General features: G+C 42.9%; 1 protein-coding gene across 10 annotated transcripts in view; it reads left to right on the top strand.

Moving 5' to 3' along the window:
* rasal2 (RAS protein activator like 2) overlaps nucleotides 1-22,457 on the top strand; it is a 51,301-nt gene that overhangs the window by 19,241 nt on the left and 9,603 nt on the right. For 7 of the 10 annotated variants that reach the window (XM_063886289.1, XM_063886293.1, XM_063886288.1 and 4 more), the window contains exons 3-8: nucleotides 233-359; nucleotides 14,898-15,004; nucleotides 17,176-17,288; nucleotides 21,114-21,267; nucleotides 21,469-21,567; nucleotides 21,852-22,406. In XM_063886289.1, the coding sequence (XP_063742359.1) occupies nucleotides 233-359; nucleotides 14,898-15,004; nucleotides 17,176-17,288; nucleotides 21,114-21,267; nucleotides 21,469-21,567; nucleotides 21,852-22,406 (1,155 nt within the window). Of the gene's footprint in view, nucleotides 1-232; nucleotides 360-5,268; nucleotides 5,367-10,926; nucleotides 10,973-13,485; nucleotides 13,628-14,897; nucleotides 15,005-17,175; nucleotides 17,289-21,113; nucleotides 21,268-21,468; nucleotides 21,568-21,851; nucleotides 22,407-22,457 lie in introns of those variants that run through there. The other 3 variants (XM_063886292.1, XM_063886291.1, XM_063886290.1) reach the window with 3 other exon arrangements.

Genomic DNA, 22,457 nt, shown 5'->3' with positions numbered 1-22,457 from the left:
ACTGTACACTGTATGTGTGTATTTATGTGTGTATGTATATACTGTATACATCATGACAGTACAGTAAGTCCTGCCCCCTGCTGCCCCTGCCTCTCAGAACAACAACCAGGGTGCAATCATTTCCATTTATTGAGGACATTTGAAATATGTTTATTGACATTATATAATTGTGTGTGTGTGTGTGTGTGGTGTGTGTGTGTGTGTGTGTGTGTGTGTGTGTGTGTGTCCTCAGGCCGGGGTTGAGGCTCAGGAGAGTCCCACCAACTCCTCGAAGGGTCGAAGTCTCCGCAGGACCGTCAGCGTTCCCTCTGAGGGACAATTCCCAGAGTTCCCAGCAGAGGGCGCCTCTGCCATGCTCGGTAAGAGTGTGTGTGTGTGTGTGTGTGTGTGTGTGTGTGTGTGTGTGTGTGTGTGTGTGTGTGTGTGTGTGTGTGTGTGTGTGTGTGTGTGTGTGTGTGTGTGTGTGTGTGTGTGTGTGTGTGTGTGTGTGTGTGTGTGTGTGTGTGTGTGTGTGTGTGTGTGTGTGTGATACTCAGACTTTGGAGGAGGCTGAATCAAGTTGTGTGTCTTTGTGTGCGGACAAAGATTACAATACTTTAGTGCAGGAGGAACAGAGCAGAATGAAATGGTCCTGCAGGAGAGGTGAACTACATGTGTGTAATATAATAAGCTAAACGATGCAGAGGAGGTTGTGAGTGAGGCAGTCTAAAGACTTCAGGGAAACAGTCACAGAGTAACATTAATGCTTTACAGTGTCTTTTAATAACACAGTGGCAGCCTTGGGTTGGGTGTGGCGGTTGTGCAGTGTGGCATCGTGGGAGTTGTAGTCTTCAGCTTCTCCCGCCTCGGATTCCTTCAGTGTTGATGGTTCTGGAGGTCGGTGGACATCGCTAATGTTAGCTCAGCTTGTGTCTCGGATAATAGACCTGCGCACCCCCTTTAATTTAATTTACCCGCTACTTATTTATTACAATTAATTACGTTTCTCCTCTGACGTGTGATTTAATCCCAGGGGTATTCATGGCTTGTTTTACGTTTTCCTTTTGAATTGTTTGTTTTTGTTTATACCGAGACGTTATTGGTTTACCTTTTTGTAATAGTGCCGTCACATAGCAACATGGTTAGAATTACACGGAATCACACTGTAAAGTTTGGATAAGAAGGGGAGTTTACGTGCAGCTTTGACCTAAAATGAACCTCTCAGGTTTCAGGGAATATCACATGTATTTTACAGATGAAGGAACGACTTGTTAGAGTTGCATATAAGGAGTTTATGTGCAACTTTTTCTCATAAATTCTCAGAATATTCACGTTTTTTCTTGTAAATCCACTTTATTTAATCCCAATAAGGTTTTGTTTCTCAGTTTTTACTTCAGTCCTCTTTTTCTGAGATTCTGGAATCAGGTGGATGATGTTTCGTGGTATGATGAGGCGTTCGGGTGCAGCCTGTATTTTCCTGCTCTGTGTGGGAGCGTCTCTGTTGCCGGGTAGAGTCTGCAGGACAAAGCGTCCAGTGTCCGTCCGTCTGTCTGACCCCTGACCCCTGTGGGACGCCATGACCGGGGGCTCCCCGCCCACATCTGCAGGGGTCCAGATCAACAATGGCACTTTGTCTGAATACAGATATAATGTACAATGGGAGTTTCTTTACTTTATAACCCTGTCACATTGTTTCTCATTTAGAAAATGGATTTGTTTTACTGAACCAATAAAACAAAGTTTATTACAGTTAGTTTTTTATATAACTGTGATTTTATACCGTGACGTCTGAGACCAGTAAAGGTACGACTCACCTGAGGATATTTTCCACTCAGTAAATTGTTTTGTTCTGGTGATTGTTCCGCCCCCCCCCCCCCCAACCCTCCAACCCCCCATTCACACACACTCATTAATTCACTAACCCCCCCAACCCCCCCGACCTCCTCACCCACCATTATTATGCTAATGTTCCCAGTCTGCCCACACAGAACACAACCAGTTCAGACTGGGTTAGTACTGGGATCAGCATGTTAGCCTGGTTTCTTACTGGTTAAACTGTGACATGTGGGACATTCTCTGTTTACTGGTTTTATACTGGGTCTGATAAAGATTTGTTCACTGGGTTGACTATACTGGAACTATCCCCAGTATAATTATATATTCATACTGGGTTTAACACATGCTGGTGCTGCTTTAAAGGCTGGATTCATGTTGGGATTGATGCTTCCTTTATAAGGGTTTGATACTGGAGCAGTACTGGTTTCATATGCTGGATTTATACTGGGTTCGACTCTTGACTTGTATTGGTTTAAACACTGGAGTTATTATGGGTTTGATGCTGCATGTATACTGGTTTTAATACTGGACATATACTGGTTACACACTTGGTTTAATACTGGACATATACTGGGTTTGATACTGGACATATACTGGGTTTGATACTGGACATATACTGGGTTTAATACTGGACATATACTGGTTATATACTGGGGTAAATACTGGACATATACTGGTTATATACTGGGGTTAATACTGGACATATACTGGGTTTGATACTGGACATATACTGGTTATATACTGGGGTTAATACTGGACATATACTGGACTGGTTATATACTGGGTTTGATACTGGACATATACTGGTTATATACTGGTTATATACTGGACATATACTGGTTATATACTGGGGTTAATACTGGACATATACTGGTTACACACTTGGTTTAATACTGGACATATACTGGGTTTGATACTGGACATATACTGGGTTTGATACTGGACATATACTGGGTTTAATACTGGACATATACTGGTTATATACTGGGGTAAATACTGGACATATACTGGTTATATACTGGGGTTAATACTGGACATATACTGGGTTTGATACTGGACATATACTGGTTATATACTGGGGTAAATACTGGACATATACTGGTTATATACTGGGTTTGATACTGGACATATACTGGTTATATACTGGTTATATACTGGACATATACTGGTTATATACTGGGGTTAATACTGGACATATACTGGTTATATACTGGGGTAAATACTGGACATATACTGGTTATATACTGGGGTTAATACTGGACATATACTGGGTTTGATACTGGACATATACTGGTTATATACTGGGGTTAATACTGGACATATACTGGTTATATACTGGGGTTAATACTGGACATATACTGGTTATATACTGGACATATACTGGTTATATACTGGGGTTAATACTGGACATATACTGGGTTTGATACTGGTTATATACTGGGGTTAATACTGGACATATACTGGTTATATACTGGGGTTAATACTGGACATATACTGGTTATATACTGGGGTTAATACTGGACATATACTGGTTATATACTGGGGTTAATACTGGGTTTTTACTAGTTTTATTTCTGGATTTATACCGGATTCCAGACCTGACATGTACTGGTTTAGATAGTACTACATTAATACTGCAGTGCTGGCTTTAGTGGTATTTATTATATGTACTAAAGATGCTGTGTGTTTCCTGTTCCGAGGTTGAAACTGAAATAGTGTTACTGGAAACTGGAAGCTCTTTATCTCCCACTTCTCTGTTGGGTTGTTCTGCTTCACTTTTTACCTCCAGAGTAATGACGGGTCACCGCGTGTCTGAGACGCTGCTCAATCTGCAGGCCCACGGATCCGGCTGCACGATGAGGAATGACAACTCTGAGTCATATGGCTAAAAACACTGCATCTATACGAGTGCATGAACACTGTCCTGACACAAAGAACCCCCCACAATAGGCATACATATAGCTTCATATCCAGAACAAATCCAGAGTAACCAGTGAGACATCCATCCTGCTCCTGAATCTATAAATACAGTCAAATAAAGAGTATAAATGTCAGCTTCAACCCAGAAACAACCCCAAGGTTCACACAGCATTAAACCCAGTATACATCTGTTATTAAACCCAGTATACATCTGTTATTAAACCCAGTATACATCTGTTATTAAACCCAGTATATATCTGTTATTAAACCCAGTATATATCTGTTATTAAACCCAGTATATATCTGTTATTAAACCCAGTATATATCTGTTATTAAACCCAGTATACATCTGTTATTAAACCCAGTATATATCTGTTATTAAACCCAGTATATATCTGTTATTAAACCCAGTATACATCTGTTATTAAACCCAGTATACATCTGTTATTAAACCCAGTATATATCTGTTATTAAACCCAGTATATATCTGTTATTAAACCCAGTATATATCTGTTATTAAACCCAGTATACATCTGTTATTAAACCCAGTATACATCTGTTATTAAACCCAGTATATATCTGTTATTAAACCCAGTATATATCTGTTATTAAACCCAGTATATATCCCGTATTCATCGGAAATCAACCAGTATAAATCTGGTTTCATCTGGATACATTTAATCTTAATACTGGATTCATACTGGGTTCAAAACTTGATTTATACTGGATTTGTTATGGGTTTGATGTAAGATGTATACTGGTTTTAATACTAGTTTCCAACTGTTTTTTAGCAACATTTATACTGGGTTTAATATTAAATTCATGCTAGATTTAATAACTTACTGCCATAGAGTTTAGTACTGGTTTTAATATCATCAGTAAATCAAGCAGTGTGTGTGTGTGTGTGTGTGTGTGTGTGTGTGTGTGTGTGTGTGTGTGTGTGTGTGTGTGTGTGTGTGTGTGTGTGTGTGTGTGTGTGTGTGTGTGTGTGTGTGTGTGTGTGTGTGTGTGTGTGTGTGTGACTGCTGCATTCCTCGTCCTGCTCCACCTGTCAGCCCCGCCACAATAGCACCCACACCGCCTGCAACCTGACCTTCAAAATAAAAGCCTTTCTACATTTTATTTTGGCGACATCACCTTTTTCTTATCGTTGCATTAGTACTTTACTTTCTATAGAAAACCAACATGTACATACAACAAACAGCTATATTTAAATACAATACATGGAAACATATAAAATAAATATTACATTTGCTTTATTTAAATTAATGTAAAATGAGTAAATGTTATTCAACGATTTAGCTCTTTTTTGGTTTGTTACTGTTTGTGTTGTCACATGTACACATTTACACATGATATGTATTATGTCGATTGTTATTAAGATAATACCATTTAGTCAGAAACATTGTACTGCAGTTTACAGCACGACTCTCGTTTCCTCCAGCCGGACTTTTATTTTGAAGGACCGGGTCGGAAGTGTGTGTGTGTGTGTGTGTGTGTGTGTGTGTGTGTGTGTGTGTGTGTGTGTGTGTGTGTGTGTGTGTGTGTGTGTGTGTGTGTGTGTGAGAGAGAGAGAGACATTGACACAGAATGAGTGTTTACTGAGTCTGCGGCTCTCATGGACTTTCCGGGTGAGTCTTTATGATTTTGAACTCTGTTAAAGTTCCTCCGACGTCCGGTGTTTTTAACCAGTGTTAGGTTGCGAAACGCGCGTGAAGCTGAGAAAAGTGTCCGCGTGCAGAAACTCCCGTGGATGTGATTTAAACATCCTGGTCTGTAGTCAGATTCATTAAAGCGGCAGGTAGTACCACTACCGTGTACTAATACTCAGTGGTGGCAAGTACCGGAGTAAATCCAGCAGCTACCCTGCAGTATACAAAGCCATTCAAACTAGCTGCACCTTTACCAGCTCTGAGAACACTTTAATGATCAATCATTATAAAACATATCAGAGATATTATTCTGAAATGGACCAATCAGACAATGACTACTTTTACTGTCGCTACTTTAAGTACATTTAGAGGAGAGTACTTTCTACTTTCACTGGAGGAACATTTAGAATACTTTACTGTGACAGAGTATTCCTACACTCTGGTACTTCTACTTTACTCAAGTACAAGATCTGAGTACTTCTACTTTACTCAAGTACAAGACCTGAGTACTTCTACTTTACTCAAGTACAAGATCTGAGTACTTCTACTTTACTCAAGTACAAGATCTGAGTACTTCTACTTTACTCAAGTACAAGACCTGAGTACTTCTACTTTACTCAAGTACAAGACCTGAGTACTTCTACTTTACTCAAGTACAAGACCTGAGTACTTCTACTTTACTCAAGTACAAGATCTGAGTACTTCTACTTTACTCAAGTACAAGACCTGAGTACTTCTACTTTACTCAAGTACAAGATCTGAGTACTTCTACTTTACTCAAGATCAAGATCTGAGTACTTCTACTTTACTCAAGTACAAGACCTGAGTACTTCTACTTTACTCAAGTACAAGATCTGAGTACTTCTACTTTACTCAGGTACAAGACCTGAGTACTTCTACTTTACTCAAGTACAAGATCTGAGTACTTTTACTTTACTCAAGTACATGACCTGAGTACTTCTACTTTACTCAAGTACACGACCTGGGTACTTCTACTTTACTCAAGTACAAGATCTGAGTACTTCTACTTTACTCAGTACAAGATCTGAGTACTTTTACTTTACTCAAGTACAAGACCTGAGTACTTCTACTTTACTCAAGTACAAGATCTGAGTACTTCTACTTTACTCAAGTACAAGATCTGAGTACTTCTACTTTACTCAGGTACAAGACCTGAGTACTTCTACTTTACTCAAGTACAAGACCTGAGTACTTCTACTTTACTCAAGTACAAGACCTGAGTACTTCTACTTTACTCAAGTACAAGACCTGAGTACTTCTACTTTACTCAAGTACAAGACCTGAGTACTTCTACTTTACTCAAGTACAAGACCTGAGTACTTCTACTTTACTCAAGTACAAGACCTGAGTACTTCTACTTTACTCAAGTACAAGATCTGAGTACTTCTACTTTACTCAAGTACAAGACCTGAGTACTTCTACTTTACTCAAGTACAAGATCTGAGTACTTGTACTTTACTCAAGTACAAGATCTGAGTACTTTACTTTACTCAAGTACAAGATCTGAGTACTTCTACTTTACTCAGGTACAAGACCTGAGTACTTCTACTTTACTCAAGTACAAGACCTGAGTACTTCTACTTTACTCAAGTACAAGACCTGAGTACTTCTACTTTACTCAAGTACAAGATCTGAGTACTTCTACTTTACTCAAGTACAAGACCTGAGTACTTCTACTTTACTCAAGTACAAGACCTGAGTACTTCTACTTTACTCAAGTACAAGATCTGAGTACTTTTACTTTACTCAAGTACAAGATCTGAGTACTTCTACTTTACTCAAGTACAAGACCTGAGTACTTCTACTTTACTGAAGTACAAGACCTGAGTACTTCTACTTTACTCAAGTACAAGACCTGAGTACTTCTACTTTACTCAAGTACAATATCTGAGTACTTCTACTTTACTGAAGTACAAGACCTGAGTACTTCTACTTTACTGAAGTACAAGACCTGAGTATTTCTACTTTACTGAAGTACAAGACCTGAGTACTTCTACTTTACTCAAGTACAAGACCTGAGTACTTCTACTTTACTCAAGTACAATATCTGAGTACTTCTACTTTTAGCAGTGCAGTATTTGTACTTGTAGTACTTTCAGGGTGTAGTATGAAGTACTTGTACTGCAGTAGAGGATGTGAATACTTCTTGTCTCTCAGACAGAAGCAGATCATGTCAGGACTTATAAACATGACCCAGACTCTGTGTGTGTGTGTGTGTGTGTGTGTGTGTGTGTGTGTGTGTGTGTGTGTGTGTGTGTGTGTGTGTGTGTGTGTGTGTGTGTGTGTGTGTATGTGTGTATTAACGGTCTGTGAGTGTGTGTGTGTGTGTATTAACGGTCTGTGTGTGTGTGTGTATTAATGGTCTGTGTGTGTGTGTGTGTGTGTGTGTGTGTGTGTGTGTGTGTGTGTCTGTTACTGTGCTTTATCTTGAGGTCAGAGGTCATCAGGGTGTCCCACTCTGAAGTCTCTCCAGAAAGGAGTGCTATCCTCAGCTGAGTGTGGAGCTGCAATATGAATCCACTTTGCGTTAGTTTCATTATTCTGGTTCCGTAGAATGACTCACATCCCCTCATCATTAGGTTGCTGCAGGTATTAGGTCGTTATTTGGGCTTAGTGTTGTATATTATATTACTTCATAATGTGAGTTTTATTAAGATTTCAGTTTATTTTCAATTAATCAGTGAATAAGTATTTGGCTTGTTTTTATTGTTGTTGTGTTTATACGGTATATATATTCACATTTTGAACAGAGTACATGTATTGATGAGTAATTAGAGTAATATATAAGTGTTGGGTTTCCAAACGAGACGAGAGCAGAATAATGTTATGGAATGTAAACGAGAGAATTCAGAGGAATGTGAGCGGAGGCCGAGAGAAACTGGTTTCATTATGAGAGACATTCTGTGTGTGTGTGTGTGTGTGTGTGTGTGTGTGTGTGTGTGTGTGTGTGTGTGTGTGTGTGTGTGTGTGTGTGTGTGTGTGTGTGTGTGTGTGTGTGTGTGTGTGTGTGTGTGTGTGTGTGTGTGTGTGTGTGTCAGATTACTTCACACTGAAAGAGAGATCCTAGAAGAAGTTGTTGTTTATTAATTTAACTTGGTTGAACATTTTCGGGATGTAATATTTATGCTGATATAGTAATATCGTCCAGGCTCTGGTGGTACCTTCAGGATCTCCTTCAGGCTCTCATGGTGCCTTCAGGCTCTCCTTCAGTCTCTCATGGTGCCTTCAGGCTCTCATTCAGGCTCTTGTGGTGCCTTCAGGCTCTCCTTCAGGCTCTTATTCAGTCTCCTGTGGTGCCTTCAGGCTCTCCTTCAGTCTCTCGTGGTGCCTTCAGGCTCTTATTCAGTCTCCTGTGGTGCCTTCAGGCTCTCCTTCAGTCTCTCGTGGTGCCTTCAGGCTCTCATTCAGGCTCTTGTGGTGCCTTCAGGCTCTCATTCAGGCTCTTGTGATGCCTTCAGGCTCCCCTTCAGTCTCTGGTGGTGCCTTCAGTCTCTGGTGATGCCTTCAGGCTCTCATTCAGTCTCCTGTGATGCCTTCAGGCTCTCATTCAGGCTCTTGTGATGCCTTCAGGCTCTCATTCAGGCTCTTGTGGTGCCTTCAGGCTCTCCTTCAGGCTCCCCTTCAGTCTCTGGTGGTGCCTTCAGTCTGTGGTGGTGCTTTCAGGCTCTCATTCAGTCTCCTGTGGTGCCTTCAGGCTCTCATTCAGGCTCTTGTGATGCCTTCAGGCTCTCTTTCAGTCTCTGGTGTTGCCTTCAGGCTTTCCTTCAGGCTCTGGTGCATCTAAATTCTGCTCTCAGAGCCGCAGACAGTCAGAGACAAAGGCTGGTTTGAGGTGAGGATTACCTGTCCTCAGGTGTGTCTTGTTAATCCCCAGACATTCCTCACCCTGCCGTCACCGTCGCAGCTCAAACCCTGAACGCCTCCGCTGGATCAGTGGCGGTGTGGCAAAGTGGTTAGGGGCTTGGCCTGGGAACTGGATCACCTCAACACCAGTTCAAGTCCCCAAAAGTGCTACCGTGGTGTCCCTGAGCAAGGCTCTGCTCCCCGGGCGCCGTACGTATGGCTGTTGTTTACTCTTATTTCTCCACCGCTTAATTTTTCTTTGATATGTAATGTGAATTTTTCTCTTTAACGTGTCAGTCCAACATGTTTCTGACTGCAGCTGCTACTGGAATGATGAAGTGTTCCCTGCTGTAGTCTGAAGTCAGGGTCCGGTGGAACAGTCAGTCTATCTTCTGAAGGTTCCTAACGGAGCGAAATGACCCGGAGGTCCCTCAGTGGCCGCCATGATAAGAGCTGTTCTGATTCTCTAGATGAGAGGAAAGGAGCTCTGAAGCTTCCTTTATAGCCTCCTTTAGGAAACACTGGACCTTCCTTTAGGAGAGGAGAGGAGAACATGCTGTCCCACAATGCCTTGCAGCAACATTTACCGTGCCACAGCATCCGGCCGTTCACGGAAACAGCCGATCGTGAGAAATGCGTTTGATGAAAGTCACCGTGCTGATGAAGCAGTTTGAAACTTAAACCGTAACTTTCTAAAGAGCTTGGTTCTGAACGGGACAGCATCAGTTTCTCTTTCCTTATTATCTCAGTCCCAGGCTTTGTAATGCAGAGTATCTGTCTCTGCTGTCCTGGTTCATAAAGCAGAAACAGCACCATCAGAGAGCACGGTGCAGAGGAGAGGCTCTCAGAGCTTTAGAGGAGCTGTAGTTCCCCACAGCAGACGCTCATTAAGGACGGCCTTCATCATCAATACGTGGATAGTGTCGCTCAGTCGGGTTCTCAAAGCAGCCTCTGTTCCTCAGTCCTGTTGAGTTCTCCTGTCCACTGTTCCTTAACCCGGGGACCTTTCACACAGAGGTCCAGGAACAGAGGATAGATAGACCATAGGAGCAGATTTTTGGACTATTCGACCGTACCCTCAGACTCTCTGCAGCAGCCACTCTCAGGGAACTAAAGGGCAGCTGCAGCGCCCCCTGGTGGCCGGCTCAAGGAACACCTAAACTGTGCGAAGTCATTTTCATTTCATCACAGGTAACCAGAATCCTGATCGAGGGTAATATCTGATTGCTTGAGTATCCCTAAAACAAGCTCTTACAGGAGTCAATGCACTTCAGATTCTGTACTGCAACTTCTAAAACTACATGCCATCTACATGTGTGAGAACATGGATGTGGTGTACGAACAAACACACACACACAGAGTTGATCGATCGACTGAAACTTATTTAGTGATTATCTATTGAGAGGAGAAGAGAGCGAGAGAGAGTGTGAGAGGAGGAGATTCCTCATGAAAAGAGGAGAGAGGAGTGTGTGCAGAGAGAGAGAGAGAGAGAGAGCAGTGCAGTTAGAGGGATTGATCAGTCGAGCTCTGAGGGGGAGAACAGGGATGAGAGAGAGAGAGAGAGGATGATGCTGATGGGCGAGAGAGGGGGAGTCGAGGACGGGACGAAGACGGACGTTTGCAGCAGCTCCACCTGATTGGCTGAATCCTGTGTGTGTGTGTGTGTGTGTGTGTGTGTGTGTGTGTGTCCTCTCAGATGATGGGGAACAGCTGTGATCGAGGTACCGTCTCTCTCTCTCTCTCTGTGTGTGTGTGTGTGTGTGTGTGTGTGTCATGTGACTTCCTGCAGCATGTTAACTTTGAGGGAGAAAGCGATGATGATGTCCCGTTGCGTTTCTTCCTCTAATTTTCCTCTTCATTTCTTCCTCTTCTTCGTTTATTTCCCGGGTTGTAGTTGTGTGTCTGGGGGGGGATTGGTGGTGCATGAGTGTCATCCCCCCCCCCACTGGTTCCTGTGCCGCGCTGCAGCTGAACTTGATCCAGCACTTTGCAAAAAAACAAAAAGAGATGCTGCTGCATGCTGCGTTCACTGTCCTCCGTTACAGTGGGTGAGCCGAGCGCCCTGGTCTTCACACGGTGCCTCTCCTCTCAGAGTGCGTGTGGAGGCTGAGGTGTTACAGCGTGGAAACACTGTCTGAAGTTCAGCTGCTGTTTGTAAGGGAGAGCTCTCTTATCATGAGCGTCAGCGACAGTGACAGTGGGACAGTGAGACAGTGAACAGTGAGACAGTGGGACAGTGAGACAGTGGACAGTGGGACAGTGAGACAGTGGGTCAGCCCTTTGGACATGTGAACACACCACCGTGCACTTTGAGAGTCTGGGATGTTAAAATACAGCTCTCCATATTTACACATGATGTGTTCACAGACCTCCGTACGATATAAACTTCTCTCATCCCACGTACCGGATGATGAGCACAGACCTGTTCCCCAACACATTTAAAAACACGCTGATTATTTTACACCTTGGGAAAAACGCTGACACATTCCCAGATCGTAGGACTCATTCCTCTCTACTGTCAGCGATCATGCGTTCACTCAGGCGGTCGCCTTATTAGCATGCTGAGTGAAGGACAGAAACATAAAGCAGTGTTTCAGCCTCTCGGGTGAGGGCTGTTTCAGACTCTCAGGTGAGGGGTGTTTCAGCCTCTCAGATGAAGAGTGTTTCAGACTCTCTGGTGAGGGTTGTTTCAGCCTCTCAGGTGAGGGGTGTTTCAGACTCTCAGGTGAGGATGAGGGGTGTTTCAGACTCTCGGGTGAGGAGTGTTTCAGTCTCTCGGGTGTAGAGTGTTTCAGCCTCTCAGGTGAGGAGTGTTTCAGCCTCTAAGGTGAGGGCTGTTTCAGACTCAGGTGAGGGGTGTTTCAGACTCTCAGGTGAGGGGTGTTTCAGACTCTCAGGTGAAGAGTGTTTCAGACTCTCTGGTGAGGGTTGTTTCAGCCTCTCAGGTGAGGGGTGTTTCAGACTCTCAGGTGAGGATGAGGGGTGTTTCAGACTCTCGGGTGAGGAGTGTTTCAGTCTCTCGGGTGTAGAGTGTTTCAGCCTCTCAGGTGAGGAGTGTTTCAGCCTCTAAGGTGAGGGCTGTTTCAGACTCTCAGGTGAGGGGTGTTTCAGACTCTCAGGTGAGGGGTGTTTCAGACTCTCAGATGAAGAGTGTTTCAGACTCTCTGGTGAGGGTTGTTTCAGCCTCTCAGGTGAGGGGTGTTTCAGACTCTCAGGTGAGGATGAGGGGTGTTTCAGACTCTCGGGTGAGGAGTGTTTCAGTCTCTCGGGTGAAGAGTGTTTCAGCCTCTCAGGTGAGGGGTGTTTCAGTCTCTCGGGTGAAGAGTGTTTCAGCCTCTCAGGTGAGGAGTGTTTCAGCCTCTCAGGTGAGGAGTGTTTCAGCCTCCAGTTTCTCACAGCCTCTCAGGTGAGGGGTGTTTCAGACTCTCAGGTGAGGGGTGTTTCAGCCTCTCAGGTGAGGGGTGTTTCAGACTCTCAGGTGAGGGGTGTTTCAGACTCTCAGGTGAGGGGTGTTTCAGACTCTCAGGTGAGGGGTGTTTCAGACTCTCAGGTGAGGACTGTTTCAGTCTCTCGGGTGAAGAGTGTTTCAGCCTCTCAGATGAGGAGTGTTTCAGCCTCTCAGGTGAGGAGTGTTTCAGCCTCCAGTTTCTCACAGCCTCTCAGGTGAGGGGTGTTTCAGACTCTCAGGTGAGGGGTGTTTCAGCCTCTCAGGTGAGGAGTGTTTCAGCCTCCAGTTTCTCACAGCCTCTCAGGTGATGAGTGTTTCAGCCTCCAGTTTCTCACAGCCTCTCAGGTGAGGGGTGTTTCAGCCTCTCAGGTGAGGCGTGTTTCAGCCTCCAGTTTCTCACAGCCTCTCAGGTGAGGGGTGTTTCAGCCTCCAGTTTTTCACACTCGTCAGGTGAGGGGTGTTTCAGCCTCTCAGGTGAGGAGTGTTTCAGCCTCCAGTTTCTCACAGCCTCTCAGGTAAGGAGTGTTTCAGCCTCCAGTTTCTCACACTCGTCAGGTGAGACGTGTTTCAGCCTCCAGTTTCTCACAGCCTCTCAAGAGCCTCAGAGCCCTGATGTCTGCAGAGGAAGTGACAGCAGCTAAATTTAGCTTAAAGAAAATCAATGCAGCTGAGAATGAGCCGCTCTGAGGTCGGCTTCAAACTTCAGTCGCTGTGTTTCATTCTCAGGCTAACTGTAACTGCTGTGCATACGACCAACAAGCCCTTTAACACAACTGACATGAAATCAGTTTCAGATCAGAGATGGTAAACAGACTGTTCTTCTACAGCTCTCCATCAGGTCTCTGGACCCCTCAAAGCTCCACATACTACGAGCCATTCCCCATTCACAGCTCATTCATGCAGAGCAGCTCCACTTGCTCTAGGCAAGGTAACACTCTCTCACTCACTCACTCACTCACTCACTCACTCACTCACTCACTCACTCACTCACTCACTCACTCACACACACACTGTTGGCCATCGGGAGAACTTCAGGGTTCAGTTTCTCGCCCGAGGACACATCCACATGTTGACTGCAGGGCTAGGATCCAACCAGCAACCTACTGGTTCAGAGATGTCGCCCGTGAAAGTAAAGTTACTCCCGTCAGAAATCAGCTGATATGTATCACACTTTTCTCAAACCTCTTCCAGACTCAGAGAGGATCTCAGAGAGGATTCAGTCACAGTAATTCAGCGTGTGAGAAACTGAAATCTGTATATTATTTTGAGGATAAACTGAGCCTGTGGGACATCTTCTATTCCTGCTGATGTGTCCTCCTGTCCTTGACACACTTCTCTGAAACCTCCTAACACACACACAAACACACACACACACACACACACACAGTATGATGGGATCCCTGTGCAGTTCTTTTACTCTATAATGTGTTTTTAAGTGCCTCAGTTGTTGGCAATGATGGCGGAGCCTCCATTAAACATCAAACCCTCGCTGTTACCGGGAAGCTGAACCGCCCAGATTCTCCATGCCGTATTACTAAAATAATATGCACCACAACAGATCATAACCCCTCTCACATCTATTTAACTTTGGTGTGAAAACATCTGGATGTGTTCAAGTTCGTCACCAAAGACGACCCCTGAACGCATCATTATTCTATGATACTTTAGTTGTTTGTCTCTTTGTTGTTGTTGTTGTTTACCTACTCTTTACTTAATAACACGAGTTAGTATTCTGTTGAGTTCATGAATAAAAGTATAACCAATGATTATAATAATTACCTTCACCAAGTTCTCATTTTTACTTGAAGGAGCTTGAACGCACCGTAGTGCAAACTCTGTTAGCATTAGCTGTTAGCGCTGCTATTTAGCCACCACCATCGCCTCGGAACCTAGAGAATCAGTTCTTGAGACACCCTGGTCGTTCAGGGATTGACCCATCATGGTTTCAGGAGCAGTGGGCTGCCATATGTACGGCGCCCGGGGAGCAGTGTGGGGAGCAGTGCCTTGCTCAGGGACACCTCGGTAGCACTTGATCTTTCATGGACTTGAACCGGTGACCTTCCGGTTCCCAGGCCAAGTCCCTATGGACTTTGCCGCCACAGAGTAGGATCCTTGCTGATTGAATCCTCATGGTCTATTTCAGGAGGAGGAGGAGGAAGAGGAGGAGGAGGAATAACTGTCTCTCTTTGTCTCTGCAGAAGTTTCTTCGGAGCGTTCTCCGAGGAGGAGGAGTATCTCCGGAGTCGGGAGTTCGGAGAAGAGCGTCGCCGCCGACAGCCCCAACTCGTCGCCCTTCAAAGTGCCGGTCAGTTCAGCTTCCTTATTAAATGAGTCTTTCAACCTTTACCTCTGTTAGATATACATGTGAGATGTTATGTTATACTTAGTGCACGTAAAAGACAAACAGGTACTTCATTTATTGATCCCATTTTGGGATTTACTGTTATTATTATTTTTCATCTCATTTATTATTTTCTTTAATTGTTTGTTTCTTTTTATCCCAATTTAGTTTTTCTTTTTATGACAATTTGGGATTTATTTTCCCCCAGTTTGGGATTTTCAGGCTTTAGGGAGTTTTTTAAATTCCCAATTTGGGATTTCCTTTTTTGCGATGATGTCATTGATTTTATTAGAAAATGTGACTAATATAAAAGTTGAAATTAGAAATAAAATGAAAAACAAATCTCAAACTTCCCCCCTTAAGACACCATGTCCAAAGTAACGCACCTCTTAAAACACTGAGTTTATTTGAACTCTTTATGGTTGAGAAACTCTTTCGAATTAACGCCTTTATTTTGAAGATGAGTTACACGTTAGTAAATGATTTAAAAACTCCTGGTTTCATTTGTTTATTATTTCACAATATGGCTTGTTCTCCTAATGCTGCATCCCTAAATACAAGTCATGGTAGTAATAGTAATCAGGATGTTCAGACGCTATACTTCTATAATAATGACAGAGAAATATGGAAAGCCGTCTCTTATTTTGAAGGAATTTTGATCAGTAAATGAAATCCATTCATTCTTTTAAAGGCAGTTCCATACATGAGTTTAAACTGTGTGATAGAGGTTGAAGGACAGACTAAACAACAACAACAACAACAACAACAACAGAAAGCTGTTTTCTCCCAAACATCTGTCTGCATTTGTTGCACCATTAGAATTGTTCTCCGCTCATCTGAGAGATTTCAAACGTGAATCTGCTTCTTTATTTGACGTGGTGTGAGGTTGTGTTGTCAGGAACCTGAGCGTATTTATAGAGCTGTGCAGGCAGAGAGCATGCTGGGAGATGTGCAGGGGTACAGTGATGACAGGATCAGAGTCACTTTATTCTGAGGCGTCAACGGCAGCCAATGAGCCTGATGGGAATTATTGTGATGTGTTTGAGGTTATTAATATCTCAGGAAATGAGGCCGCTCACTTCCTCTGCACTGAGGCTCTTATTGTCACAGAGGACCTGATGGGAGGAGGGAGAACAGCTGAGTCATGACTCTCTCTCACACACACACACACACACACACACACACACACAGACACACTCACACACTCACACACACACTGATACTTAAGTGAATTTGATACAGGTCTTTTTAAAAGCATCTTCTGTTTCTATGAATTTTGCGATTACGCTACGTGTGACTTTGTTCAGGTTTTAGGAACATCATTAAGAGATTCAGACGCAGAGCACATTAACAATATGCACGTGAGTGTTTGTTTTAACAGCTTGAGCCTTTTTACATCCAACTCTATGGTGAAAGTCAGATTTTTTAGGAAAAAGGGATAATAAATAGGAATACCGGAAAAATAATCGGGACATTTTTCAAATTCAACATTTATCAGTTTGAAAAGAAAATTGGGGACAAAAAGTGTGATTTAAAAGAAGATGATAAGGGCCACATGAAGGAGGAGGTAGAATAATGAGAAAATATTGGGACATTTTTAAAAGTCAAAATTTGAAAAATAAAATCTTCATTTTTTGGAAAAAAAGTCAAATTTATAAAAAAGAATCTGAAGCAAATTCAACATTTGGAAAGGATAACTGAATTTTTAGGAAAAAGTAATAACTTCGAAATGTATCCAATATTTTAGAAGTCGACATTTAGCAAAAAGTCTGAAATATGATTTAAAGTCAGATGTTTCTGGAAAAAAGTGATAAACTTGAAGAAGAAGTCGGACAATGAATCTCGAAAAAAAACCTGAAGTTTGAAAAGAAAATGAAAATGAAAAGAAATTGGGGACAAAAAGTGTGAATATGTAAAAGAAGATGATTTGGGCCACATGAAGGAGGAGGTAGAATAATGAGAAAATATTGGGACTTTTTGTGACGCACACAGCTGGGACCGGAGCGCTTTGTGACGGTCAGGATTTAAAGCTGGACAACTTTCTCTGTTGGGAGATTTAGTCCGTCTCATAACTGGAAGTGTGTGTCAGTGAATCTGAAATGACTTTCTGTCCTTCTTCTGTTTTGAATCCTCAGGGTTTCTTCAGTAAACGTCTGAAAGGCTCCATCAAAAGGACCAAGAGTCAGACCAAACTGGACCGGAACACCAGCTTCAGACTGCCTTCACTGCGGCAACCCGAACCAGACAGGTAGGTGTGTGTGTGTGTGTGTGTGGTGGTGTGGTGTGGGTGGGGGTGGGGGTGGGGGTGGGAGTGGGGGTGTGGGTGTGGGTGTGGGTGTGTGTGTGGATATCTGGTCCCCCTTGTGAGGCCACTTGGATCAGCAGTTCTGTAGAAAACTGAATAAAAGAATTCACAAAATAGCGTGCATGTGCGGTCCAATAAATTGATAGAGTCGAAAAAGGAATTCAAGTTTGAGATAATGGAAACAATACATAAAAGAATAAATAAAAAACATCAAATGTAAAATAACTAAATAACAACATTTCAAAATAAAACTTGAATGAAAACACGACTACACAATCTTTATTAATTAAGTCACCAAAAACAAGGTTTTACACAAAGCCCCGAGATACGGTGTAATTGTATTAAATATATATTTATATATTTATATATATATATTTATATATATATATAATATATATAAATATATATATTATATATATATTTATATTATATATATAAATATATATATATAAATATATATATTATATATATATATATTATATTATATATATATATATATATATATAAATATATATATATATATTTATATATATATATTTATATTATATACACCGCTGCACAGTTCACAGCAGCAGAGAGAGCTTTAATATCGACAGAATGTCAGCCAGCTGGACACCAGGATAATGCTTTACACACACACACACACACACGCACACACACACACACACACTCACTGAGCCTCTCATCAGTCAGTCTGAGCTCCGACTCCTGATGGACAGTTCTTCTTCTCTGCTGCGGAGAACTCTGAGGTTCAGGTAGGACTGTGTGTGTGTGTGTGTGTGTGTGTGTGTGTGTGTGTGTGTGTGTGTGTGTGTGTGTGTGTGTGTGTGTGTGTGTGTGTGTGTGTGTGTGTGTGTGTGTGTGTGTGTGTGTGTGTGTGTGTGTGTGTGTGTGTGATCCTCAGGTGTTGTAGGAGTTTCAGATGAGAGATTGATGACCCTCTTATTTACGGTGCTGCTATTAACCCTTGTTTATCCTCTATAGTACAGTTTGTGCGCCGTAGCATTGGAGCTAACGTGAGAGAACAGAAGAAGCTTCATTATCAGAGAGCAGCATCCGGTTCATGGTTTGAGGGTTCTCTTATAGATGGAAGTGTAGAAGTGGAATATCGTTACACCGATCTCCTCATTAAATCTGTGTGGTTAGCACGTTAGCATGCTTGTTGGCATACTTTGCTTCATTCAGTTCTGCTTTTATGATGAACGTTTGTTTGTTTTGCGTTCAGAGTTTTTGGTGTGAAATGTAACTAAGTACATTTACTGAAGTACTGTACAAGGGAGTAAACGTTTGGTGTACGTCACCCCACTACGTTTTGTAGATTTGGCTTAGGCTGTACATTTTACTGCACTGTATAAATAAACAAATACAGATGCTTATACGATTAATGAAACACTGGAGCTGATGTTCGGCCTTCTTTTAGCATGTTCACAGTGACAGGAGACAGGGCTGTTAGTCAGAGCATGTTTAGCTAGATCAGAAAACGGTCCGAAAATGTCGTTCTAATCTCGTAGCGAGATCCAGAGACTAAAATCTACCTTGGTTTGTGGAGCCTTTATTTTCAACCCTTCTGTGAAGCTTGAGACCTCACCGTGACCACTTCCTGCTTTACTGGCACATCTCGTGTGAGTTGGTTTACACACACCAGTTTCTCCCGTTGTCCTCCACAAGGGGCGAGAAAACGGATGTGCATCTCCTCGACGCTGCGAATCAAAGTCAGAGTTTACCGATGCAGCCCAAATAGCTGAATGTCCTACAAACCTCTGGCTCTTCAACGGTTTACAGGATATTTAAATGTAACACCTTTACATCTGTACAGTAAAGCTCAAACATCAGGGGGAAATAAAGAATAAATATAATGTTTTTAACGGAGGGGAACTCAAAGAGTGACTGAAAATAAGCAGAGCAGAAAACAGATCTAAAATCCACTCAATATTAAAGATAGACACACAGATAAAGCCCAGCAAAGCCTTTAACTTCACTGTGTGTGTGTGTGTGTGTGTGTGTGTGTGTGTGTGTGTGTGTGTGTGTGTGTGTGTGTGTGTGTGTGTGTGTGTGTGTGTGTGTGTGTGTGTGTGTGTGTGTGTGTGTGTGTGAGCTTAGTGAGTGCTTCCTCTGAAAGCAGAGTATCAGGTTTCTATCATAATGCAGAGACCAGCCCTTCCTGTGTGTGTGTGTGTGTGTGTGTGTGTGTGTGTGTGTGTGTGTGTGTGTGTGTGTGTGTGTGTGTGTGTGGATGTTGCAGTGGCCAGGGTGCCTAATTGAAAAGAATAAATACAAAAGTCATAATACTAAAATGAAATGGGCAATAACAATTGATCCTGGAATCTGAATAAATGCAAATTAGAAATAAATAACCTACTTTTGAAGTCGACTCTTTTTGGCTCAGTGAACTGTATTTAACTCATCACATTCCACTGATATTCTTTCAGGATTTAACCTTAATTTTTACATCTGGTGAATGATCTGATCAAATACAGTTTGAATTTCAAATGAATTATTATTTTGGGGGAGATGTTTATCTGACGTCTGAACGTAGATATGGTATTAAGTATAATATTTATAAGGAACTGGCACGTGTCTTTATTCACTCAACCATCAATAACCATCACTGGAAGACTTTACCCGTTAATAAAGTACAAATACAGTATATAAGTATTTAAATATGAGAGTACTCAAATACACGAGTAAAAGTACTCAGTTACTTTCCACGGCGGGATCGGATTGGTCGGCGGTTTTGATGTCGTCAATGAGTCTGTTGGTGCAGCATCATAATCCACAATTACATAACTCACACACAGCAGGGGATTACACACACACACACACACACACACACACACACACTTAAGTGAGATTCAGACTACAATAAAATAATACTCGTTTCAAGTTTCCTAAAATGAAGTTTAAAAATATAAATTAAATCAATTCATAAAAATATTTCTGGCAGAAATGATTTAGATTTATTCAGATTGTGAAGTTTTTAGAGACAGAAATATAAACTGAATCTGCAGAGAGATAAATATGTATTTAATTTGAACATTAAATCATTTTATTTGACCTTCCCTTTAATTCATGACCTTATTTTGTTGAGGAAGGGTCCTATTCTTTAATTCTTATTTTATAATCTCTTTTTTTAAACTTGTTTATTTCACTATAAAATATATTGAACCTCTTATTGTATTTTTAATAGTAGCATTTGTAATATTCACATCTTGTTTTTTATATTACCTCTCTGAATAAGTCATTTTAATATTTAATGAACTGGAAATAAAAAACAAACCTGAGTCTTACTTTATTTTGAAGTCCCTCACTTCTTCTGACCGCCTCTCGTTGACCCCTCCCCCCCTTCGTTACCTAGCGCCTGTTGTCTCCAGGAGGGGGCGGTTGTTATGGAGACGCCCCTGAAGGGCCTCGATGTGATTGGCTCCCAGGACGGCCTTTTGTTTTTTCGCCGCTGGAATCCCAAGACATGTCTCCCTGCTTTAATGTTCAGAAAGCGCTTTATGTTTCTCAGACTGCCTGTGCTGCAGCTCCTCTTTTCACCCTCTGTCTGAAACCAGAGCCCAGTCTGCTCTGATTGGTTAGCTGGCCGGCTCTGTTGTGATTGGTTAACCGCTTGGAGATGTCCCGCCCCTTAGCCTATCACGTTCAATGACTTGGAGTGCCTTCACTTTTGCATTTGTGTAAAGCACTTTGAATATCCTTGTGTTGAGAGGAGCTGTGTACATAGACTTGCGTCCTCATGTAAACATCTCCCCCCCTCCCCCCCAGGTCCCGCGGGCTCCCCCGGCTGCAGGAGGCGGGCTCTCAGGACTCCCTGCTGAGCCCGGGCAGCGCGGTGGAGGCTCTGGATCTCAGCATGGAGGAGGACGTGTTCATCAAGCCTCTGCACAGCAGCATCCTGGGGCAGGACTTCTGCTTCGAGGTCGGGACTTACAGTTCGATTTATTGAGCTTTTCATTATATTAAGGATTATCTTAACCTGAGCGCTGCTCTTTAAGATGAACAGATCCTAAAGCAGTTCATTTAATATATTGTTATGATTATTTTAAATATTCAGAATCATTTTAAACTGTATATAATTATTCAGATTCACTTGACTCCTCTCTGGTCTGCCTCTCTTCAGGTGACGTACTCTGGAGGCAGTAAGTGCTTCAGCTGCACGTCGGCTGCAGAGAGAGACAAGTGGATGGAGAACCTGCGGAGAACCATCCAGCCCAACAAGGTGAGAACCACACCTTCAATATTTTACTATCATTTAATATTTATTGTTTGTATTGTTTTTAATGTATTATTATTGTTGTTGTATTTATTGATATAAGTCATTATCATCATTTAAATGTTCCCATAAAAATGTGTAATATTTACTTTGATTTCATATCTTTATATGTGTGTGTGTGTGTGTGTGTGTGTGTGTGTGTGTGTGTGTGTGTGTGTGTGTGTGTGTGTGTGTGTGTGTGTGTGTGTGTGTGTGTGTGTGTGTGTGTGTGTGTGTGTGTGTGTGTGCAGGATAACTGTCGCCGGGCGGACAACCTGCTGCGTCTGTGGATCATCGAGGCGAAGGACCTGCCTCCGAAGAAGAAGTACTTCTGCGAGCTGTGTCTAGACGACGTGCTCTACGCCCGCACCACCAGCAAGCCGCGCGGCGACAGCCTCTTCTGGGGGGAGCACTTCGACTTCAGCGGCCTCCCCCCCCTCCACAGCGTCACCGTGCACGTGTACCGCGACCCCGACAGGAAGAAGAAGAAGGACAAGAACAACTACGTGGGGCTGGTGAACATCCCGGTGTCCGGCGTGACGGGCCGGCAGTTCGTGGAGCGCTGGTACCCCGTCAGCACCCCCACCCCCAGCAAGGTCAAAGGGGGGGGGCCCTCCATCCGCATCAAGTCCCGCTTCCAGACCATCTCCATCCTCCCCATGGAGCAGTACAAGGAGTTCGCCGAGTTCATCACCAACAACTACGGCACGCTGTGCTCCGTGCTGGAGCCCGTCATCAGCGTCCGCAACAAGGAGGAGATGGCCGGAGCGCTGGTGCACATCCTGCAGAGCACGGGGCGGGCCAAGGTCAGCAGCCAATCACAGGCCAGCTCTCAGAGGCTCTATTACTGTTAGGGT

Source organism: Eleginops maclovinus, chromosome 6, assembly GCF_036324505.1.
Source record: "Eleginops maclovinus isolate JMC-PN-2008 ecotype Puerto Natales chromosome 6, JC_Emac_rtc_rv5, whole genome shotgun sequence".
Lineage (NCBI taxonomy): Eukaryota > Metazoa > Chordata > Actinopteri > Perciformes > Eleginopidae > Eleginops > Eleginops maclovinus.
This window is presented reverse-complemented; position numbering and strand designations above follow the sequence as displayed.